At 42.4% G+C, this 25663-nt stretch overlaps 1 protein-coding gene across 1 annotated transcript in view; it reads right to left on the bottom strand.

Annotated features, from left to right (window-relative positions):
* MARCHF3 (membrane associated ring-CH-type finger 3) overlaps window positions 1-25663 on the bottom strand; it is a 63183-nt gene that overhangs the window by 6043 nt on the left and 31477 nt on the right. The window contains exons 3-5 of the mRNA XM_058043879.1: window positions 16769-16982; window positions 14720-14927; window positions 1430-1639 (exon numbers count right to left, since the gene is read on the bottom strand). Of these exons, the coding sequence (XP_057899862.1) occupies window positions 1430-1639; window positions 14720-14927; window positions 16769-16959 (609 nt within the window). The 5' untranslated portion in view covers window positions 16960-16982. The remainder of the gene's footprint in view (window positions 1-1429; window positions 1640-14719; window positions 14928-16768; window positions 16983-25663) is intronic.

The raw sequence follows: 25663 nt of genomic DNA, 5'->3' as shown, positions 1-25663 counted from the left end.
AATCAGGACACACATATGGGCAGGCTGGGCTTTTCCTGCCCCAGCAGCACAGCCTGGCACCATCTGAGTGCATTGCTGTGTGTGCTCCCCGTCTGCACCCACCCTGCTCTTCCCACTGCACAAAAAGAGGTGTGAAATGTCAAACACAGCATTAACCTGGGGTTCTCAGGGAGCTGCTACACCATGACTTGATAAACACCCATTTTGGCAGCTGTCCCCTGTGTTCCCCTCATTTCTGCTGGGCCAGCTGCCTGTCAGTGCACTGGGGCCAGTAAATTATCTCAATTCAACACCTTGACAGAACAAGTGGCTCTCAGGATGGATTGGCATGAGAGTGACTCCTGCTGGGGTGCAGGATGCAATTTAACGTGCACTGGAAAAGCAGCTTTGGTTTTACAGACCTGGGCAAGTGTGTGTTCTGACTTCCCCCACATCCAACACTTCTGAATTGTAAAATTGGCAAGATGTTGCATTAGAATTAAATCTGAATTCTCTGTGACAGCCAAGTTGTTCACCTAAACCTATTTTTTGTGTGTGTGTGCTGTGTCTTCATTCTTTGCACGTCACTTTTGGTGAAACTCCCTCCTGTAGTGTGGATTCTTTGGGATTTTACTGTTAAGGTTGGCATTAAACATGTGAGATGGTATTTTTTGTTTGGACTCAGATGGTTTTTAGTTTTTATCTGTATTACAGTCCCACAAACTGAGAGTTCTATAGTACTTCACTCTAACTAAAAATGGAGCTGTATCTCTCCCTTTACAAGGCTTCTAAGGATAAACTGTCTAATTAAGAAATTATATCTATATTATTTTTACTTTTAACTTAATAACTGACTACTTGTGGCCTGCAATGTGGACTTTTTTATCTAATTACAAAATACTACCTAAACTCATGAAGAAGAAGGTGAAGAAGAAGGACAAGTCTTCACCCTAAAATCTCCATCTGGTTTTATATATATTATTATATTCTAAAACTTTAAGTTCTCTGCTATGAGATATTACACACTTTTATTCATACTATACACTCATAATCCCAGTTCTATCGTTCCATTTTGGAAGCCTTCTCCATGGCTTCAGGTGTTCTCTGCGGGTCAGTGCCTGTCAGCACAGAAAGTCCAAAATTCTCAGCATCCAGGGTCCCAACACTGCAGCATCTGTCTTGAGCTCCCCCGTGCTGCTTCCCTGCCTCCCTCCTGCTGTCCCCACTGGTATTTGGCATTTGAGAATCCTTACCCCAAAACAAACTGCCTTTCTGGTGTCCCAGGGAGCCTGAATGGTGTGGAAACAAGAGGTTTCTTGCAGGTGCAGTCCGCACTCACCAGCACAGGGGGCAAACAGAAGCAAAGCTCTATGCCATCGCGCTCTGTGCGCCCCATTTTCTTGTTTTTGCCCTTTTCCCCTGTGATTTACATAAACCCCCTGACACTTACCAGGGTCCAAAAGAGGTAAATAGTGAAGAGTGCCACAGTGAGTGCAATGAGGCCAACAGCTTCCAGCCTACTGCTAAAGTGCAGGTGGTCCACGGCTCCTCGCAGGCACAGCCAGCCGGAGACGGTGGCCAGCGGGGTGATGAACAAGAAGCACACCATGTCCCCAAAGAGAGTCCTCTTCTCGTGCTGGGGGCCCGGGTTCCTCAGCCACTGCACAGGCACAACACAGCCAAGGCACGTGTCAGCACAGGGAGGATTTATTTCACCCCCAGCTCAAGCACAAACCCAACCCTTGCAGGACTGAAGGCAGACGTGGCTTTCGGCGTCCCCCAGGGATGCCGCTCATGGATCTGTAGGTTTTTAATGTATAGCTCTGTAGTACTTTTCTATAGTTCCTCCAGAACTCTACAAATATTTACACTAAAAATTTTGAAAGCAAATCTAATCGCATCAAATCTGATCCCTTGCCCTTCTGAAACACCCTTGGAACCCCAAGAAGTAGAGTTCCTGCGTTCTCTGGAATTGGATTTTTATGTTAATTTTAAATACACAGGGAGAAATCAGTCTAGAACTTTTAAAATATATTTTTTATGTTAACTTTAATACATGGGAAGAAATCAGTCTAAAACATTTTAAACATTTCTCCCTGTCACCCTGTGCATAAGAATCAAATCTTTTGGTGCAATTACACTTCTGGCAGCCTTTCTAAATCCAGTAATGCAGCTGCCATCAGGAATGTTTTTACTTTATAAAGACTGAGCCTGAGCCTTTTAGTGGCTGGAGGTTTTTAACTAAAAGATTCTTTTTAGGAAAGGTATGTATGTGATTATTGTATTAATCATGATACCTTTAAATCTGTGCATAGATTAATTAATAAGGCAATTAAAGGAGTGGTCTTGGTTGAAAGGAAAGGGAGAAATGTTGGAATGTTGGGGGCCACAAGAGAGATGATGGACTTTGGACCTGGTTAACGTAAGAGATTTGATAACATCATGCCTTGGCAAAAGCAAACAGAGCTTTGAGGATTGCGAGAAGATTCAATCAGACCAGTTTGCCAGAAAAAGAAAATTACACCATCTCTGCGAGCAAGAGATGTTTAAAATGCATAAGTTTTTTTATGTGATCTTTAACCCGATCATTATAGTGAAACATTATTAGCCTCCCTAAAATAGTATATAAATGTTTGTATCCCAGAATACATCAGGTTCTGATCACCAAATCAGACTTCCCTGTCTCTCTCCATCACCGACAGTTTCCCTGCCCTCTCTCACACTTCAGAATAAGAAGCCAACCCTTTCTAACAGGTTCTTGGAATTCTCTTTAGCCTCACTCTCAAGAAGAGAACTTTTAACCAGGAAACCTTGTTTGTCACCAGAATTTGAGAGGCATAACAAAATGTAGGGCAAACAACCCCCTGGACCAACTCCAAGGGCAACAGGCTCTTATTGCATTCACCTGCTAAATATACGAATTAATTAACCTTATTATTAGTAATACTAATTAATTTTTAAAATTGTAGAAATCCTGTATCACTCACTTGCCTACCTACACTTTGTGCACCTGAAAGTTTTCATTAAAGAACTGCTTTTTATCTTACTACTCTTAATACTGTTTTCCTTTGTATTTTAGGCAACACTAGAGAACTGAATTTATCCCCCTTGCTTCCTGCTGATGTCCACATTTATCTGTACCCACCATGTAATTTATTCAGCTGTGGTAAAGGCTGCCTTGAGAAATGTTTTATGTGGTGCAGCCCCTAGCATTTGCCCACTGGCTTCTTTGAAAAACTCCCTTCTTAATATGTAAACGTGCAGAAAATATTTTAACATTTCCCACGCTATTTTAGGATTTTTTTTTTTAACATTCTGCTCATAACATTTGCAAAGCCATTTTCAAGTTGTTTTCAGATACCCCCACATTTGAGCAGAGTTCAATGCACACAAGGTTATTTTTATTAAGAGGGCATTAATCTTGAGAAACAAAGTGCCTGAAAGTCAGCTGCTGAAGCAAAGGTTAGGGTTGAACAGCTATCAAGCCCATACACCCACATTTCTATGAACAGGATTTGAGATAGCAGAGGTGAAAGAAGTTCCTACAACAGTACATTGAGGTCTTCTAATTAAAAAAAAATAAAATAAATCAAGCCAAACCTCATCACACAAGTCAATATTTGAACAGGAAAACTATCCAGCCCTGTGCTTTTTGCCAATGTGAGGTGTAGGGTTGGGTCAAACCTGTTCTGCAGCATCCTTTTATGGGTTTTTGGGGCCAGCAGAACCAGATGAGGCTCATGCATCCCTAAACACTTTGGTTCTCTTATTTCTGCAAGTGGGTTACACATTGGCAGCAGAAGTCCTGTCTCGTGTACAACTCAGGAATTTACAACACAAAAAATACGTTCATAAATTTTTTTTTCTTTTTTTTTCTTTTTATTCAGGATGTAGGCTTTTAACTTGCTTGAACACTTCTGAAGTGCCAAGGAAGTGCAAAGCACTTTAAACCAGCTACGTATTACTGTGAGCAAGAAGTTTCAAGAGAAGATGCCAATTAAAGAGGGAGGCTCAAAACTGGTTTTTCCCTCTCCTTAACCAGGAAAGATAGTAACCAGCTGTGGTCAGTTGACCCCAAGAAGCAGCTATGCCCCAGCACAGCCATTTCCTCCCTCCCATCAGCATGAGGAGGAGAACAGCAATAGGCTACAAGCAGAGTTTTCTTCAGCAGAGCTGAAAATAAATAGACACACATTTACATTTGAACACCTTTTTATTTTACTGTTGCTTTAAAGGGAACGCTAAAAAGTGAGTAAAAGTCTCACACTACTTTCCTTGGAGCTTTGTATCCATTTACTTAAAAACAGCACCAAGGGTTTATGCACAACAGCTCCAGGTTATATCTGGTTGCTTCTGAGAAGACTGATTGCAGCCTTCCCCTTGTTTTCCATTTCCAGGAGTCCCTGCAATGTGAAACCACCAAAAAGCCAAGAGGAGCTGAAAGCACTTGATAGCAGAGACTGTGCTTTTAAAGGTTTTAAAGACTGCAAAAAAAAAAAAAAAAAAAAAAAAAAAAAAGCTTTTGTGAAAAGCAATTGTTTGAAAGGTGGCCTGGAAGAGAAATGCTGGGCACTTGTACACTCTCCTTGACCTCAACAGGAATTGGAGGTGTTCACCTCTTTCCCAGGACAGACGTCAAAATTTTGGCACCTGTGCCACTGAAGTAGTGCAAGAAATAGTTCCCAGTTCAGAGCAAGGAGGAAGAACATCAGGAATGCAGGGAGGGAGCACAAATGTCAAGGCATGTGCTGCTATCCCCACCCTGTGACTGTCACTACACACAGTGCAGTGCACCTGAATTAAGGCAGCATTTCTCACTGTGCCATCAAACCTGATTGAAAGTTTGAGCAGATTAAAATGGTGTGGAGCTGCTTCACAGGCTGACGGCTGCCTGCTCCTGATGCCCTGTGGCACACGAACAAAGAGTCAAACCCAAGCAATTCAAATATTAGATGAGGCTGTGACAGGCAAGAGCAGTATTAAATAATAAATAAAGCCATCACAATTCTACATTCCAGCCTCAAAAACCTGGAAGCATTTCATTAGCTAGCTCTGAAGTATGAGTCAAAAGCAAGATTAAGCAATTTCAGTGGTTGTACAGATTTCAGTCACAGCACTTATTTTTCTCCTGAAGCAGTGCACACCTGCTTCTAAATCTGCTTCTTTTTCTAGGTCTCAGTCATTTGTTTTGGGAATGGAATGGGCACTGTCAAGTTACTTTATAGCTAAAAAGCCAAGTCAGCAGATCCTTTTGTGCAACTCATACCCACACAGGGATCCTAACAAAGCCCTGAGCTGATTAATTGCTGTGGCAGTATGGTATGGACTACCCTGCTGGCCAAGAACGAGATGCAAGGCCAGATGAAGCTGTCAGATCTGCACTGTGACACCCTGAAATCTGTCCTATTAAAATGTGTCAATGTGCCCAATTATTTCTGCAAAAAATCCAGACTCTCAGACTGATAATTTCCATTTAGGGGAGCGGGGGGGAAAAAAAGAAAGATCTAAAAAGGGTCATGTTTGAATTAAAATGCTGGCCTGCCTGGATTTTTGTGAAGTGAAATCTTAAAGTGATCTGTGTTCCCTGTTCCTGATCCACTGGTAACTGCAGCTGGAGTAGCAAGACATGAAATGACTTCAGCTATGGCAGCAAAAATTATTTCAAGAAATTTAAGCACAGCACATGATGCAAAACCCAATCTTGGCTCATGATTGAGACAAGCCAAGAAATCCTTTGAGGATCCAGAACTTCAGAGAGATGGGGGTTAACATTTATCTCCACAAAGTCACTCTCTAAATGCATCTTGGAGAAAGCCAGAAGGGAGAACTGAAGTTAAAGTGCTGCTTAAGGTGAGGGACAAGGTTGGCTTAAGAATAGACGGAAAACTGCTGTCCCCAAATAAATTTAAGATAATAATCAGAAAAAACATCCTCATCTTTCAGAGGATCCTGCTCTGGAGCAGCCTCCAAAGAGCAACTTAGGCTAAAACCCTTAAAAGCTGACAGAGTTCTGAGAAGGAGGTTGCTCACATACTGAAAGAGATCTTTTATATATACTGCATTTGACTTGACAAAACACTGTGAACACACCTGGGGCTCCTCCACCCCACACACAGAAAGATTCGCTGCAGTCACTTCGCAAAGCAGGGTTGAAATTGGAGGAGGAAATCATTGGAGTAAGCAGCATCCAAGGACCAGAACACGTGGAGAGGCTCAGGCTCCCTGAATGTATCTATCCTAACCAAAATGAGCTGCCAGCAGAGTGCTGCTGTAAAACACCTCCACCATTCTGAGCTGCCTCACCACTGCCGAAGGCCAAACCCTGGAAGTACTCATCTCTGCAGGTCTAACTTCAATTAGATGACTCACAAATGTAAAAGTAAAGTGTGTGCACAGTGTTTTTCCTGATCAGGTCCTAAGGCTACCATCTGTTTCTGCCGGAGAGCCCCTTTTGGTTCAGTTAATTTCCCTTGGAGAAGTGATTTTAAACATTTCTGGAGTTTCTGGGCATACAGGAAGGAATTATCTCCCCTAAATGCATTGTCCTTTGAGCCAAAAATAGCTCATTGCACATCAAAACTTATCAGTTCATTTTGTCGTTTTCACGCTGATGGCTCAGCAGTGAGTCCTGGTGGAAGCAGGCTGTACACAAGCTGAAGTGATGGAAATTACTGTGTTTTCTGGTTTCTGACACCAATGGGAGCATTTTGCCTTGGGCTTTAAACAGAGAAAGGCTGATATTCCCTCTTTTTTCAAAGAATAGTTCTCTGGAATGAAAAACATTTTTAAAGATCAGGAGGACCATTGCTCCTCCTCCTCCCATTTATTGCCCATCCCCAAATACTGCATCTGAGCAAATTTTTTTTTGACACTATTTTTACTTGAAATATCCATTTTAAGATTTTTCAGTGAAATGTTTTGATAACTGGCTTAACTACATCTAACTAAAAAATAAATTATTCCAGACTAGAATGGAATATATGCTTGTTTTCAGGGTCATGAAAGATTTTGGGTGACTTGAAACTTTCCTAGGTTAATGTTTTGCCAAGGAAAACACACATTTGACAGTTACATTTTTGGCAGAAAAAAAATATTTATGCTCCAGTTTTTGGGTCTCCTCCTTATATCAAACATTCTGTTACTGACACATTGATATTGTCTTTAGTATGTGCCTTTAGAAAGGCCATGGTGACAGCTCACAGAGATGTTTCTCTGGTCTCAAAGAGTGGAATCAAAATTATTTGATCTCTGTAATGTTATTGTGCCAATATCGTGGACTCTTCGTAAATGAGTGTGCTCTTATTTAAGTTTGACCCCTATTTTAACTCAAATTGCAGGAAATGTGGATTTTGAATGGATGTCTCAATGAGGCAAGGCTTCTTTTTGAACTAGCAAATAATTTTTTTATTATTCTGTGTGCCTCTGAAAGGGGGAAGATTACATTTTCCATTGTTAGGATGGTGTATGATAAAACTTTGATTTTTGTTTTGTTTTGTTTTCTGGAAAGGGCGAATCACAGCACAGACAGCTACACCTAGGGCTGGTTCCTCAGTGTGAGGAGATCACCACAAGCTGTTTTTGCTGTCACACCACAACTCAATTTTCAATTTAGACCTTGGGTCACTTGCCAGCTGAAAAACAGGAGCAAGAAATTGGGCAGGGAAGGCAAGAGACCAGCATGTGACAGTGGGGACCTGCTGGCCAAAGGAAAGAAGCAAATAAATGCACAGGCAGGTGACCTGGGAAGAGTCCAAAGGTGAAATTCTCTGAGAGGTTGCGGAGAGTTGGGGTCAGGAGGGCCAAGGTGAAGCTGGAACTGAACCTGGAAAGGGAGAAAGAGCACCAGGACATTCTAGAGCCTCAGGAAACACGGCAGGAAGGTCGCAGGAGGCGTTTCCCCACTCCAAACAGCACTGGCAGACAGGGGACGGGCACGGGGAGAAGCCTGAGGTACCCAAGAGCTTTTTCACCCCAGCCTCCAAAGGGAGCCTCTCCTCCCAGCCCTCCAGTGACGGAGAGCAGATGGGCCTGGGGAGCAAAGGCTCTGCCCTGGGAGGGAAGATCCTGCTCAGGGCCAGCTGAGGAGCCTGGAAATGCTCAGCTCCGAGGGACCTGGTGGGATGGAGTCCAGGGTCCCCAGGGAATTGGCTGGGGGAGCTGCCAAGCCACTGTCCCTGGCACTGGAAATGTCCTGGCAGTCAGGAGAGAGCTGAAAAAAGGGAAATATTGCACCTGCCTTCAAAAAGGGTGGGAGGGAAGAGCCTGGGAACACCCAGCTGAATTCCCCTCTGTGCCTGGGGAGCTGATGGGACAGACTCTCTGGAAGCTCTGCTGAGGCTCATGGAGCTCAGGGAGGAGATTTGGGGCAGCCAGCACAGGGACAATTCCTGCCTGACCAGCCCAGTGGCCTTGTCTTGATGAGGTGACCACACCAGTGCACAAGGGAAGGGCTACAGATGTCATTTATCTGGATTTCTGCAAAAAGAGTCTCCCAGAACAGCCTTCTGTCCAAACTGGGGAGGATGGATTTGACCATGGACTGCTGGCAGTGCCCAAGGCCAGGTTGGACACTGGGGCTTGGAGCAGCCTGGGACAGTGGGAGGTGACCCTGCCATGGCTTTAAGGTCCTTTCCAGCCCAAACCATTCAGCAATTCTCATACACAAAGCCCCACCAGGCAGCATTAAATACACTGGTTCATAGATGTGGTTTCATGTTGCTGGGTTACACACACTCAGCTTCTATAAAGGATTAGTAATTCTCTGGCAGTGAAAACAAAGAGCAAAGCTTGCTAAATGGCACTATAAAAATCTATGAAATGTCTAGCAGGTCAAATTACCCAATAGTATAGTTTTTTAACATTAGTGTGGCTCACTGCTGTTCTGTTTTCCTACTAGCCACTTTTAATTTACAGTTCTGGAGATGGTTGTATCAGTTAAAAGATTTTAGGATGTATCAAGAAAAAAAAGATTTTGTGGAACTATGGGAAAAGCTATGTGTCTTTCTATCTGTATTTGCAGTGCTCTCATTCTGTTTTGGATGACTGTATTCTCAGTTAGGCAGACAAATATATATGCATTCAAGACAATCAACAAAAACCACATATTGCATTTTAAAACAAAAGCAAAGCAGATTTGCTACTGGCAAAACTTATTTCAAGACATTGTAAATGTCCTGATCTACAACTTCAAATTTATGGGAAGCAAAGACATGATAGATAATAAATTCTTGATAGGTCTACAAATAAAGACAGATGCAATAAATCTTACCACTTCTATTTTCCTAGGAAATGTAAACTTTGACTGGCTCCTGTCAGTGCTAGGAAATGCTGCCAGCAGGAAGGACAGGGATAGATGACAACTGGGCAGTTCATGACAATTTTATAGGACCATGATGTCCAAAGAAAAGTCACCAAACCCATTATCTGAAACAGAAGAAGCTGTGCCTTTGGAAACTCCAGCATCTTTCCCCCATCTTGCTCATTATAGAACCAAATCTGATTGTTCAGTTCCTTTCTCCTGGGAACTTTCCTCGAGTATTTCTTGCCCTTGATTGTTATAAATTTAGGGATGAGCAGTTACAGATGTGATGGTTTGAACTCCTCTGTTCCCTGACAAGTAATTTAAATTTTTATTTTTTCATGGGGAGTGGGTTGCTGTTGTTTGCACTCTTGCTGCCAGTGCTATAAGAAAGATTTGTGCATTGTAGCAAATCCTTGCTGCAGGGAACATAAAACAGCTACCTAATTTCTCTTTAAAGGAGAAAGAGCATTCTCGTTTGGTCCCTGGATTTCACTCCACACTCCATTAGGAATAAATAGATAAAAAAAAATGCATCTTGGAGAGTTTATGGTTTTAAATCTCTGCTGGGGAGTTTTGTATTGTGGTTTGTTTTTGGGTTTTTTTTTGTTTTTGTTTTTGTTTTTGTTTTGTTTTGTTTTGTTTTGTTTTTTGTTTTTTGATTTTTGTTTTTTAAAACCAGCTTTAACTTATACATACTTCTCCTGAAAATCTACATGTCTGCTTCCAATTCTCCCTGTGTGAGTTGGTCTTAGGGGGATTATTTTCATAGCCAAAGATAACTATGTACAAAAATGTCTCTATCAGCTTGCCCTTTTAATCTGCCCTTTTTGGGTCAAGAAAGGAAGGAGGACAGATGTCTTAATTATCTGCTCCCAGCCCTAATATGCTTATGGACAACTGCAGTTCCTCCAAACTTTGATTTATGAAAGTTTTCCTGGTAGGTGATTGTGCTGAGGAACCATTTATTTTCCTTCTGACTTGAGGTGTGATCCTTTTATAAACTACCTGCAGCAAATCTGGTGTCTGTTCATTACAGTAATTTAATGCTAATGACTTGCTTCACTGAACAGCAGAGAGGAAAAATAAGTAAAAATAATCCCAACAGATAAAAACGTCGTGACTCAAAGTCTTGCACAGGAAATGAAGTGTAAGGCTTCGTGAGGTTTTAATTTATAATGTAAGCTCATCTTAAATACTTCATGCATAGGTGTACATTTTAGACGGTTTTTTAATTTATTTTACCTTACTCATAAAGGCTCTATAGCCAGCAACACAGCAGGGAAAAACTGAAGTTAATTTCTGCCCAATATTGCTGTAATTATCCTGACTTTATTTTTTCTCCTAGTCATGCTGTTTTGCTTATGAGCTTTGTATTGTTAATTAAGTGCTTTCTGTTTGTTTGCAGAAAAAAAAAAAAAAAGTGAACCAACAGATACCAAATCCTGGCTGGTTTAAAACATGTAAGTAACTTACAAGCAATACAAGCCTGACTTATATGGTCACATAGTACTCTTATACCATTTTTATTTTGTAGCTGGCTGTTCCCTAACATTTTATTATTGCACATAAATATATTTGTACAGCTGCATTTCGAGCCTGCTTCTGCACTGAGCCAAGTGGAAGCAACACAGATGCAATGTGGAAATTGAAAATGAAGATGATACATAATACTTACATAAAGCTTGACTAATCTTTATGCTGAAACTCAGCAAAAGCAGCCACGTGAATAATACCACACATTCCTAATGCAGATTTTTTTTCCTGTGGATTGGCTGCAGTTGATGGCAGCTTATATAGAACTAGAAGGTCCATAAAAGTCAGTAATGGAATTACTGCAGTTTGAGATTTCACTGTGCTGGTTTTGAGGTCCTTGGCTGGCTTGTCACAAGGAATATCAGCTCTGTGCATATCAGCCACCATATTATAGATTTCTCTTTGTTGCAGGGGGAAGGGCTGGGTTCAGACCTTGACTCCTTTCACTGAATTCTGCACCATTGTGAACACTGAAGGAGGGTTTTAATCACCACCATAGTGCCTGACCCACATTCCCAGTGTGGAAACACAATTTTTTGGGAAGAATAATGTGAGTTCAAAAAAAAGAAATTAACCAAAAAGCATCACAAATTCATTGTTGAGGGGCTGGATCTGCCTGACAGGCTGCACCGCCATTGCCTGCTGCTCTGGTTGGGTTTTGGCCATCAAAGGGTCAGCAAATTGTGCATTTCCAGGGAGAAGATACTCCCTCAGACAAAAATACACATCCTGTGGCAGAGACAAAGCAGAAGCACAGAGTTGTGTCTGGTCAACTAAGGAATCTGGCTGAGCCACCAGCCACACCACTTGTTCCATTTCAATCTCACTGCTGCTGCAGCCTCTCCTGCTAACAGCAGGAGTAAATCCACATTTGACATTTCTAGAGAAAACTAGGAAAGTGCCTCAATTTGTTCCCACTGAAACAGATTTCTTCCACACCCTTGCCTAAGCCACCAGGAGACAGTGATCAATCTAGTGAAGGGATGAGGAGAAAACACAATAGCATGGTTATTTTTTGTTTTGTTGGGGTTGTTTTGTTCTGTTGGTTTTTTGGGGGGCTATTTTGGTGGGAGTTTTAGTGTCTGTTTTGTTTTGTTTTAGTTTGGTTTTGTGGATTTGTTGGTTTTGTGTCTTTGGGTTGGTTTTTTGGGTCTGGTTATTTTGAGAATTTTTTGGTTGGTTGGTTGTTTCTTTGGGTGGGTTTTTTGTTTGTTTATTTGGTTGGTTGGTTTGGGTTTTTTGTTTCGTTTTTCTTGGTGTGGGGTTTTTTTGGCCCTTTCAAAAAGAGTATAATACATTTTGGAATAGTCAGAAATACATTTTTCCCCCCTCTTGTGGGAAGATCTCTCAGAGAAAAGATCAATATGGTGACTGATTGCTTTGAGCATCTCTTCACTACCTGTCACTGACCCCTGCATGGGATGCATTCACTCTGTGAGACAGGGCTTGTTGAGGAGTTACTGGGTAGGTTTTTAGAGTCTGTGCTCTATAAATCACTTTATGAGCACAATAGCCCCTCTTGACCTACTAAAATGCATTGGTAAAACTCATAACTCACCTACAGTGAGAAGAGGACCATTTACTCTTCCCATTATCTAGGTCAGGGGAATCTTTGGAGAACTAATCACCTCACTGCTAAATGAAGAGAACTTTGACACCCCACCCCTAAACCTACACAATCTGGGGTGTTAAAAGCAGGTGGCCACTTTGGCTTGCCATTCATCCAAATGTTACAGCAGGGTTTTTGTGAGGAAAGGTCCTGCTACACCGGATAAACCTCCTGCCATGTCCTCACACCCTAGGTAAGAGAGAGACAGACAGGAAGGTGCTTTTAGGACACAGAAGATGAGGGAATCTGGCAACTTGCATCTGCTTCAGTCCTGCTTTGGGAAGTTTCAGATTTTTGCTGCAATTTGTTTTTATTTATTTATTATTTGCATGGGGAGATCTCCGCGTTTCAAAGGTCTGTGTATTAAATAAGCAGAAATGTCCAGGACAAACTTAAATTACACTGACAGAAATCAAGGAGTTTGATTATCTTTCTGCCTAATTTTCCTCCTGGTATATAGTTCATTTTAGTTACTATTTTTCTCTGCTGCTCTCAGCTTTGAAAGTACACCTTCATTTTCCTTCTAAACTGAAAACATATTCCCTTTATAAGATCACAAAGGATTGGAGGTTTTTTATGACCTTTCCCGCAACTGCACCCAACTGTTGGTTTCTGCACTAAAATATTGTGGGTGTAAGCTGAGAAGTCAGGAAATAATGAGTAAAGATAAAAACATCTCAATATGTTTCAAAAATGTTCTTGTTCAGGGTTTTCATTTGTCCTCAGCAAACAGGAAACAACTGGCAGATTTACCATTATTACTCAAAATATCATTGCTGCTGTTTCTACTACTTATTATTGCTTTTGCCAAAAAGAAACCTCATTTCATCAGGGAACAACCAAGCAAGCACAGTGCCCCATCCTGGGCAGGGTCAGCTTTGCTTTCAGCTCCTTCCATCCTCAGCAGCTCTGGCCAGCACCACATCCAATTTGTGCAGCATGAGCCTCACCAGGAGCCACCACAAAGGGAACAATTTCCAGAAGCTGGGCTCTAAAATCAAACTGCGATGCCTCAGCATCACTTGTCTTTCCTCTCAGAGGGTGGATTCAGAATGGTATCATTTTTATATCGTCTATATTCTTGCACCAAAGATTGAGAGGAGATCCAGACAGCAACCCAGAGGGAGCCAATTTCAGCTGGCCAGGGCCTGCTCTGGGTGCAGGACTTGTGCTACATGCCATGTCATGTACCTTTTGTGGGGGATCTTGAGGAGGAAGGAAGATATCCTCAGGCTCAGACACAAAATGTGCATGCCTATCTCAATTAGAGCAATTTTGGTACTGTTGAACTGCTCATCCCCCGACCCACCTCCCAGCAGTCAATTCTGTCCTGTGTCCTCTTCTCTGTGAGCAGGAGGAGGAGAACAAAATGCTGCTTCCCCCTACCCATTTTTAATACTGTACCTCCCTCCAGCGGCTCTGACACAGTTTAAAGGAACAGATAAGATGCACAGGAAAGACATTTTGTCCTGAAGCCAAGCTCTGCATGTAGGTGCCTGTGTCACCAACAGGTACAAAATGCTTCTTCTCATTCATTTTGCCAAAGTGTTACTTGTATTTCACTTTTAATAACAAAAGAATTCCTGATTTTGTTTCATCTTTTCCCAAAATAAAATAAAGGAGGGAAAAGGTCATTAACAGTGTCAAGAGAGTGAACTTGTTTTGGTTTCTTTTCTTTTCCCGAGGGCCAAAAACACCCTAAAACCAGGAAAACTTCATGAAGCTGTTATCTATAGTTGGCAAAAACTGAATTTTCATTGATAAGGGAGAAACAATTGTCCAGTTCACTTTTGAGTCTGGCACATAGGCAAGAATAGGCCAAAAGGTGACTCACAAATGTCTAAACACACCAGATGCTCAACAAGAACCATTCCTTCTTGTGGGCTTGAGAGGTAAACTGGGTTTTCAAGGCTCCCAAGATTGTTACCTCTCAAAAGAAAGAAGAAATAAATAAATTTCTGACCTATATTTAATACGTTGAGTACAGAGACTTGCCCCACATTCCAGAGAATCTTCAACTTACCTCTCTTCCACCCTCAGCCAAGCTGGCTGGCATCCCAGGAATTTGCTGCAAAAAACCCACCACTCAGGTTTGCAGTGAAGCAAACCCCACTGATCCTTAAAATCTGGTTTTGATTCCCTCCAAAACGAGGGGTTCTGCCCCATCCCACCCCTTCCCTGAGCTCCCACCCTCACATTGCCAACCCCCTATTGCAACCACAGAGCCTTTGTGATGCCTGCATGGAAGCAGGCAGGAGTTTTCCCAGCCACAAGTGAGATTTCAGGGTTGCACTGACCTCCAGCAGCGGCCTGGGCTTGCGCTCCACTGCAAAGCTGAAGTGGCAGAGCTCACAGTAGCTGGTGTTGGAGGAGGACAGCCAGCGCTCCAGGCAGCTGCGGTGAATGGTGCCCAGGGTCCCCGTGCACTCACAGGGGGACAGCAGCTCCTCGTGGCTGCTGCCCTCGTGGCAGATCCTGCACATGGGCCGCTCATTGAAGGGGCTGCTGCAGGACAGGGAGAGAAAAGTGATGGTCACTGCTGGAGGGTTATGGTGGTGGGTTGGGCGGAGGGGACAATTGAATCTGCTTTCCTAGAGGAGCCCCTTTTTGGGGTTCTCTCCAAAATCTGCCCTGAACCAGGACAAATACATCCAGTGGCGCCCAACGTGGGGCTTCTCCATCGTGAACTACTTTCCTAGAGGAGCCCCTCTGGGGGGTTCTCTCCAAAATTTGCCCTGAACCAGTACAAATACACAGTGGCACTCAATGCGGAGCTCCTCTGTTGTGAACTGCTTTCCTAGAGGAGCCCCTTTGGGGAGTTCTTTCCAAAATCTGCCCTGAACTGGGACAAATACATCCAGTGGCTTCTCTGTTGTTTGCTGCTTTCCTAGAGGAGCCCCTTTGGGGGATTCTCTCCAAAATCTGACTTGAACTAGGACAAATACATCCAATGGTGCTCAACATGTGGCTTCTCTGTTGTGAGCTAGAAATATTTGCATTGCTTTGACACCTAATTAGTAATCCAAGCTGGTGGGCTAGTGGTTTAAGGTGTTTTGGTGTTCTTGCTTAAAATATCTCTTTTATTAAGGGAGAGAAAAGTGTAGAGTGAAAAACATCAGAGAGGCAGATGACAGGTGGAAGACCAAGTCCTTTTGTATTTTGTATTTCCCAGCTCTTCACAAAGCAGTAGTGCCGCCACCTCAGGAAATCCCAAAGTGCATCAGGGAGGTTGTAAATCTGCCTCAGCGGGGCACTTCTTGGTGATCCTCTGACATAAATGTAGCCACATTTCTCCCCACAGAGAAAAGCAATTCTTCCCCAGAATATTTCTGGGTTTCACATTTTCTGAACCTCAGAAAAAGGAAAAGCAATTCTTACCGTATTTGCTGTGCCTGTGTTTATGCAGAAGTCAAATGCAATATGGAGATTGTTTACCCAAAGTGATTTTTTTTTGTTTCCTTGGCCTATTGGGGCCAAGTGTGTGTGTGTGTGTTGGGTGACAGCCACGAAATTTTGTGGAGTTAGAGTGCAGTTGTGTGCAGAGTTGAGTGCTTGGCAGATTCAGTTTAGATATTATAGATATATAATGTAATGTAATGTAATGTAATGTAATGTAATATAATATAATATAATATAATATAATATAAATGAATTAGCCTTCTGATAAGCTGGAAGTGTCCTCATCATTCCTCCCTGCCACAGGGATTGTCCTGTTTTGATACATAAATGTTATTTTCACTGGCCAACAGTGAAGGACTGCTGAAGGAGCAGCACCTTGCCCTGCAGCACCCCGAAGGCAGGGCAATGACTTCAGAAAAGCACATGAAGGCAGAAACCTCCTCTCCCTGGAAAGGGTTTCCCTCTCTTTGGGACATCCCACAGGCAGGTCAAGGAGGGATACAAGCAGATGTGTGCCAAACACAGCCCTGCTGTGGGGCTGCAGGTGGGTATTTCTTCTGCACTGCTTTGAGATCCATGAAGTCTTTCCAGCTCACCACCACCAGCAAAGACAAATTTAATTTTGACCCAAGCATCAAGTCTGGATAAGGCCAAGCACATCAGAATACCCTTCTTGCTTCTAATGAGAACAAAGCCAGCCTAAGCATGCTTCAAAGGCATAGATTAACAGTGTATTTCACCACTAATCTGCCTCTCTAAACCAGCAGCAAAAAGAAAGGTCAATCCCTCGGACAACGACAGAAGCTGCAGCACTGGTGTAGAAGCAGCTTGTGTTGCTGCTCAGCTGTTTAGGAAGCATGATGCACTCTGCAGCAAGGATGATGGAATGGGGGTTTAGCCACACACCCCACGGAAAGGGCCGGTCCCTCCCTGTGCCCCTCACTCACCTCTGCACGGCCAGGCTCCGCACCACGGAGGAGAGCAGCTGCCCATCCTTGGAGGACACCTGCATGACATACTGGGGGCAGCTGGTGGCCGGGCCCCCGCTGCTGCCAGGCAGGCTCTTCCCATCGGGGGCTGCAGGCTGGGGATGGTCTGGAGGCACTCCAGGCAGGTGGCTGCAGCGGTTGCTCCTCATGGCGCTGGGCAGCGGGTCCCCATCTAGGCAGGAATGGGGACACGGAGGTGCTGTGGGGCACATCCCTCCCTGGCTGACCAACAGCAGCCGTGAGCAGGAGCATCCCTCAGTGCCCGCCCCCGGTTCCTGAAGCATCTCAGCAGGGAAAGGGGGTTTGCAGTATTGGGTGTTGTGAGAGTCTGTCCAAATTTTCCCTCATCTGCCCTACGATCGTCACTGGGGACCACTGAAGAGAAGACCCCACTGTCTTGAATCTCTGGCTTTGTAGGAGAAAGTTACACATACCAAAGGCCCTGAGACCTGAAAGCATAGTGCTAAGTTACTGTTTTCACAGGTGTTGTTTGCTGTATGCTACACTGAGCTCAGAGGGCATCCTGCCCTTTTGCACAATAGCTCTGGAATCCTCCCCACCTCTCAGCCTGACTGGATTGCTCCTCAGCTTTAGGGTGGTCCCCCTCGAAAGGAAGAGCCCTCTCACCTGTTCATAACCACCGTGACAGACAAGGAGAGATGTAAGAAGCCTCTTCATCAAGGGACCGAGGCATGAAATCCCTGTGTGAGAAGGCCCCTCTCACCTTCCTCCAGAGACTGGGACTGAAACCCCCAAACCCCGGGGAGGTGTGCAGGGGGGGAGGAAAGCTGCCCAAAGCAAGGTGGATGTTGCAGGTGTAGGCACAAAAACAATGGTTCTCACCTGTTGCCAAACTCGGACTGTGTGTACCCTTATTTTCCTCCCTGAAGATACAGTAAACTACACTTGTTTCAATTGCAAAATGCACCCCCCTTCCCCCCATCAAAAAGAGTATAACTGGGGTTCAGATGAACTGTGCCTCTGAGATCTCCCCGACGTAACAGGCAGATCCTCAACTGGACTGGACCAAAGGACTTCGTCTCTACGTCAGTAGCTATATCCCTCTCTCTCTCTTTTCTCTCTCTTTCTCTATCTTTTTCTCTCCCTTAATCCCTCTATCACATTTTGCTGTGGTCATTCAATAAAGGTGCATTTGTTTTGATTATCACTGCAAACTCCCTGTGCCATGCTGGTTCTTTCTGCACCCTGAGATCACCCCTACGAACCATCACAAAACCCGTTTGTGATCATGACAGGTGTCACAGAAAAACACAGCCTGCACATCCCACAAGCAGCAAGGCAGCAACCTTGCCTTCTCCTCTCTGCACACTCCTGAAGTCATGAGTGATAAACAGAGAGGCTGAACCTTTTGTCACTCCCCCTCCAAATGTTTCAAAGGTATATACAGTCTGTGCACTTCCAAATTTAAAGGCTGCCACTCTCTGCTGAAGGGGAAAGTTATGTGCTGGAGGAGAAAATGTCTGATTGGCTTCAAATCCCCTTTGAAAACACTTCCATGCTGCTTAGTGTCTTCTATCACCAACCCACAGCAGAGCACAGACCTGGCAATTAATCCTGTACAGGGTTTTAGTCACACAAACCTGCTTAATCACAGCCTGCACAGCAGTAATTTATGCCACAAGGTGAGGCAGAAATCACAGCCTGCCCATGCCTCTCTCCTCTGCTTTGCTCTCTCTCACATCACTCTGAGTGTGTTTTGCACAGTGCTTTCACACATGGCAATTGGGAAGGAAGGGTTGTGCTGGGAACAAGTGTGATTATCCAATTGTGGGGAATTTTGGATGGAATTTGAGACAGGACTTCTGAGTTGTTTTTGATGATGTGAATTATTTTTCTTATTTTCTGCATAGGTAGGAAGGGTGAATTTGGCTCACATCTTCACCCCATGGCTCAGAAGGTTACAAGACCCCTAATTACAAGACCTTTTAAGGATTTATAGACCAACAAAACACTGCCAACAAGGATATTTATGTTTTTGACCCTATCCTTAAATATTTTGTCATATGGACCCATGCTACAGTGTAAGCTTCCTTAGCCAATCATGTTATGACACTCAAACCTACAGCGCTGCATCCTAAACTCCTTGTTTACCTCTGGAACTACTTTAATTTTTATATCCTAAACTCTAAAACTCTAAACTTTCTTCCACTTAACGTGTGTCTGCTCTAAACTATAAATCCACATTCTCACCTCTAGCATCTAGTTTGGAAGCCTTTTCCAAGGTCTATGTCGCAGACATCTTCTCATTAAAAATCCTTCCTTAGGATTTTTCCTCCTGAGAAGCTGAGAGGGCTCAGGAACAAAATGCAAACAATGGTTATCTGCTGCTGTGGAATGCAACAGGTGCATCTGTGATTGGTCTCATGTGGTTGTTTCTAATTAATGGCCAATCACAATCAGCTGGCTCAGACAGAGCCTGAGGCAGTTGTCTGTGTTATCATTCTTTTCTATTCTTAGCTAGCCTTCTCATGTGAACTTTTCCTTCTATTCTTTTATTGTAGTTTTAATGTAATATATATATCATAAAAGAACAAATCAAGCCTTCTGAACATGAAGTCAACATTCTCATCTCTTCCCTCACCTGAAAACCTCTGTGAACACCGTCACAGGTCTCAGATCAAATTTTTGTTTCATTGTAAGCTTTGGCTTACAGGCTAAAGTTCTGAGATTTCCCTGCATTTCAGATTCCAACCAGAAGGAGCCTGAGTGTGTAACTTGCTGATATCATGGTGGGATGGATGCTCCTGGCTGGGTGTGCCTGTCCTGGAGGGTTCCACCAGGCCGTGTCCCTGCCCTCCTCCCTTTTGGGTCAGGCCCCACAAACACACACACACAGGGTGGGTTAATCCCTCTGCAAAAGGGGGAAAAGGTTCCCTAGCACGCCCTGGCACACTTGGCTGCAGTCCTGTGTAAACCTTGCAGGTTGCAAGGATGATATTCCCATGTTAAAATCAGGAGTTTCCTCCTCAAAAAAAGTGTTCTGCATCACTCACCATGGCTGTATGGTGTCAGCACTGCAGCTGAGAAGAACCTTTAAAAGCCAAACATGAACAAAACCCTGCAAACAGGGGTGTTTCTCCAAGGATTTAGGTAAAACCCTGTGTTTTGGCTCTGTTGGGTTTGAGGAAGAGCAGCACCAACTTTGGGAAGCCCCCTGAAGGGACGGCCTTGGCAGAAAGATTTTCGGGCACGTGAGGACTGGTGTGGATGCTGGACCATTTGCACCACACAAGTTTTCACGCAGGGACCCATGTTCTTAGAAAGGCATCTAAAAGAGGAAAATAGGTTTGTTTTGCAGGACAACTTCAGCTTCTTTTCAGACCACACATCCCCCAGGGAAGGAGCTGGAGGCTGATGAGACAGCTTACAGGGCAGAGAGCGTCCAGGGAATGGGGCAGGGAATTGGACTCTGGGCCTCATTTACAATGAAAATGAAGCAAATGGCTGATGTCAAAACCATTAACATATAAAAGATGCAGACATTTCAAGAGAATAAGAGCCACAGACTCTCCAAGGAGACCATGGTGTTCAGTTTTAGTTTTAAAATCCATGCTGAGACTGTTTAACAAGAACGTTCAGCTGCTGAGTAGCTGCTTCATTAAACTTAAAAAGCCTAAGAAGTATCATGCTTACAGACTCACGCTGCAGAATTATGTATTTTTATCCTGATTGCTTCACTGACCCCATTAAGTACAACAGTGGTTTTATAATTTCATGTATAATGGCCATCCAGGCCTTTACAAACACATCCCTCAGTCACTTGATGAGTTGGAGCATCAGAAGATGCAACTAAATGCAAAGCTTTAAAGCACACAGGAAATTATCTGGCTGTATCTCAGGAATGTTAATTCAAATTTCTGCCTACAGCACTGCATTGATATCCCACTTTGGCAGAGCAGATACAGGTAATCCCTTTCTACTTTTTTTTAAAAAAGAAGGAAGGTTCAGGTAATCACTTTCTGCTTTTTTTGAAAGGAAGCTGAAAGTTACAACACATTTTTCTGATTTCAGACGAACCATTTTCACACAAAATCAGTGCACGTGCCTGAAAAGTGATACAATTATAGAATTAAATGATGTGTGCTTTAATACTGAAACCCACGGTAAATAAAGGAGATTAGTTGTCCCGAGAAGCACAGAGATCCTAAGCAAATCCCAAATTAAAGCTGGCATTAGGGAATTGTAAATTTTAACAGTCACAAACTCCCAAAGTCAATATTTACCATATGTATGCATTATGTCAAGAAGTTTTTCACCTGAAACAAGTGGAAATCTGTCAAAAATGCCTCAATAAAAGAGAAAATAAAGAACAAAGCCAGGGAGATGTGTTTAGCTGGTATTTCTGAAGAGAAGCAATATTACATTGGGGGAGACAGAATATCAATATTAGTTCCAGACACCAGAAAATTCTGAGAAAAAGTGGCTGAATTTGGCATGAGGAATGTATGGTAGTATTTAGCTCTTTGTTTTTTCTTTTCTGTGTTTCACTCTTGTAGTTTTTCATATATATATATATATATATATATATATATATATATATATATATATGCATGTATGTATATATATACACGCACACATATATATGTATGTATGTATATGATTTATGGCTATCAGAGTAAAAATAAAGGTGTTGCAGGTATTTTCTTTATTCAGTAGATATAAAAACAATGACAAAGTAACCAACAAACTCCAGCAAGCACCTGAGGGCTTGGTGAAGCTATGTAGAAGATTCAAGTGCAGAAGACATCCTTTGCCCCATAAGACTTACAGGATGGTATATTCTTATTTAAGAGATCTATAAATTCTGAAGCAAAAGACCTACACGGCTCAACAAGTGAGCAAGCCACTGCCATTCCAATTGAGTTGCACCCAACTAAGAAGTAGAAAACCAGAGTTACTGCCCTGAAATGGGATTAAAAGGCAAAGCCATCTGGAGCACAGCTGGAATCCTTGTTGCACTCTCTCTGGCTGTGCCTGAGCTCACCCCGGTTCTGAGACCCACAGAGCATCATCAGGGTTAATGATGGGTTAAATTATCACAGCAGAGCTTTTTAAAGCAGGGCTGTTTCCCCGCTGGAGCTGCGAGTGGCTGGGGCTGACACAAGCCAAAATGATCTTTACACTTCAAGCAGTGTGTTGCAAATGTTGAACAAATAATACTCGTGGAGTTGCTCCCTTTTCCTTTTATTTTTCCAGCACCCCTGCTAAGAATAGCATTTTTCCCCACCTCTCAATCATGGTTTGAAACTTGGAAACCCTTTCACCTTTCTTATTCCATGTTCCCACAAGTTCACCCTATTAGTTTCAAGAAATGTGACATGAGCTTGCATCAATCAGCTTCAACACTTAAAAATATGCATGAAAAACCACCAGCATCCCATCTGGAGACATTTCCCCAAGAAATACTGGGTTATTTTAAAAATACAACCAAAATAATAATGCTAATATTAATAATAATTATAACAACAACAACAGCAAACCAAATCAAAACCAAACTTTCCCTCACACCAGCAGAAAAATCCCAAATACATACCCATACAGAGAAATTATTTAAAAAAAAATCTTAAAGAAATAAAAAGAACCACCAATAAAAACAACCCTAAACAACCCAAAAAGTGCCCTCCAGTTTTCAGAAGCTTTCAGAGATGTGTTTTTGTTTATTTATTATTTATTTCTATTTATATTAATATTATTATAATATTATTATAATATTATAATATTAGAATTATGTATGCATCTATAAAATTACATAAGAATATATCATTATAGTATAATAGTATAATATATATTTATATGCTATACTATAATATATATTATTATATAATATATTATATAGTACTATTATTAGTATTGGTATATTATTATATTTTATATATATTATATATATACTATATATTATATATAGTATATACTATAATATATATTATAGTGCATACTATACTATAATACATATTATTATATTAAATAATATAATTTATTTATGTGTGTGCTGATTGTTATCGTTTGTTTGTTTATACTATTTATGCAATTTCACATAATTTTGCGCAGTTTACTCCAGATTTTTGGATCCTAGGGGAGTGTGGACAGTTTTTCACCTGGGACAAGTCAGCAGATTGAATCACACAAAGAATTCTCCACCTCACTGCGAGCTGGAAGAAATGGTGCAAATCATGGAGGAGCATCTCCCACCTCCTTTTCTGCTATCAATCCTGGCTGGCTGCTCAGAATGCAAATTGCTGCATTCTAAGTAATAAGTAAACGCCTCAAATAAATGTTTCGAAATCTCAGAATGTTTGTGCCAGCAATGCAGTAGCCAGAGGCTGGGTGCAAAAGGTGTTCCATGCTCTCCACTGGCTCAAGTGTTGCCTTTGTTTCTGCAAAAGGGGAACAGGAACTCACCTGTCCCTCACTGACAATAATTAGACAATAATTATTGTTTAGATGATAATTGTATGCCACGCTTCAGGATGGCCCAGGGACCAAAACAGGCATTGCACTCACTGGATCACACACAGCTGCTGGGTGATCCCTGTTTCCCCTTCCCACAACAAAAATACAGAACAAGAACCAAAATCCTCCACTCCAAAGCACTCTGGAACCTCCTGGATTTTCACTGCTAAGGAGACAAGGCAGGGTACTGTGAAGGTGGAATGCACACGTGGAATTATTTCTTAAAAAGTGAAAACTCCTGGGACACCTGAAAATCCTATTTTAGCATAAAAAAAAAAAATCGAGTTTTATGCATGTCCTTTTTAGGACACTCACATCTGGAATAGTTTGAAGTGTTTCTTGGCTCCACCACAGAGCTTCAAGGCTGCCCCCCTGGTTTCAAACACACAAATATTGAGTGAAGAAATTGGTGGAGTAACTGGCAATTCCAGCTGAAACACCACAACACACCCCAACCCCCCCAGAGTAAAAAATTAATCTCTCTAAATTGAGAAGATTGATTCCTATATTTGATAACGACATGTGGCTCAGCACAAGGAGAGAGGAAAAAAAAAACCAAAAATGCTGCCTGACCTGTTCATTTTGGAGCTCTAAAGGCATCGGTGAGAGAGGACACTGCAGTTCTAGGACACGGGGACAGGAGAAGGAAGATGGAGAAAATTTCATTTTGGTCACCAGCATCCAGCTTGCTGCATCTCACACCACCTTTTAAGGAGCTCTGAGAGACCACTGCAAGGTGCAAGAGGAAGATGTGGCAATTGCTTCCCAGAGGAGGAGGGCAGGTTTCAAGTTAAGGTGTTTCGACACACAAAAAGCAGCACAGCACAAAATGCCCAGATGTCATTGGGCAATTTTACTCTGTTTCAGCCCTCTTAGTTTTACTAATTTTTAATTTTTTAAAATTAGTTTTACTAATTTTTCCAAAGCTGTAAACAGCATTCCCCATTCATCTGGTCTGACTGCAGAGAGCTGCAGGGGCTGTTAAAAGCTGCCACACCGTAGGCTGCATTCAAAGTGCAATTTTATGAACAAGCACGTCAGAAAGACTGAGAGCTCATTTGAGGCAGCAGCAGCACAAAGCAGTTCAGCAAAAGCAGACCTTAAGAGTCTGACCATGCCTTTAAAACTTCAGTGCCCACCCATAAATCATTGTTATTTTGTTAGGTACTGAACCTTGAAGCACTTTCCATGACAGCAACAGACTCCCTTCTTGGCACTGTGAACTTTTTAATAAATTGCTTTATATGCCTGCACAGCCACTAACTTGGGTCATTTGCTTAGATTTGTATCCTTTTATTGGTTGTTGAAATGAAAGTTTTCAGATGACCATAAATACCAGAAGTACTTGTGGTGGCAGCATTTTAGCCTTGCATAAATAAATCAAAAAAAACCAGAAGACACAAATTCAATTTACAACTGATCTGGAAATAGATTTTTTTTTTCCCCAAGGTATAGGGAAATATGTATGTTTTCTTTCCTTCTATTAGTTTTTTTTTTTCCTAGCAGAAATGCCTTTCCTCACAGGTTACAAAGGTACCTACATGTGTTCCTAAATTCCCTTTTCTTCATTGCCACATCTGCTTCAGATCCCCACTCCCGTATTTAGTCTCCACAAAATTCCTGCTTATACCCCAGAAAATTACTTAAACCACAATTGTTTATACATTTAGGCACCAAAATGCACTGAAAGAATTCGCATCAGCTAATATACTTATAAGCAGATATATAATTATCTTTATAAAGACTGCATATTAAAAGACCCAGAAGTTTGGGGTTTTTTTGCACTGGAAAGCTCTGGATTCTCTTTCCCCTCCCAAATTAGGTCACCTTATACAAATGAGTCAAGCATTTCTTGGCCTAAAACGTGAAAAATGAGAATTTAATTTGCTCTCAAAGCTGTCAAAGGACAAAGAACTCCATGTCAGTCCTTAAAGCCCGGGTTCATCTCTAAAAATCACTTTGTCCTGGAGAGTGACAGCATTTTTTTGCACTCTGTGTTTCACTGATGAGGCACTTCCTTCATCATGGGAACTGCAAAACTTTCAGCCAAATTCTCTGCAAGCACCCCAGATTTCATCAGAAAACCTTACTTTTGCAATTTCCAAATTTTTTTTTTTTTTTTTTGCCACTTTAATGCAGAGGACCTTCATTAGCCAGTGCCTCTGCACTCTGACCTCTGCTCCATTTAGGTGCCTCATTCCTGCTGCTTGTTTTGTCAGAAATGGCAAAATCTGAGAGTGCAGGGTGCTCACCCCACCCCCTGAGAATCACACAGCCCCAAAAACTGAGCAGAAATTACACCTTGATGTTTTCAACTATTCCTTCAGCAGATGGGGAGGATGGAGACAGTGTGAGGACCAGTGTTTCTGTCAAATATAGGGT

This window comes from Melospiza georgiana, chromosome Z, assembly GCF_028018845.1.
Source record: "Melospiza georgiana isolate bMelGeo1 chromosome Z, bMelGeo1.pri, whole genome shotgun sequence".
Classification (NCBI taxonomy): domain Eukaryota; kingdom Metazoa; phylum Chordata; class Aves; order Passeriformes; family Passerellidae; genus Melospiza; species Melospiza georgiana.
The sequence above is the reverse complement of the archived record's forward strand: the minus strand, read 5'-3'. Positions and strand labels throughout refer to the sequence as shown.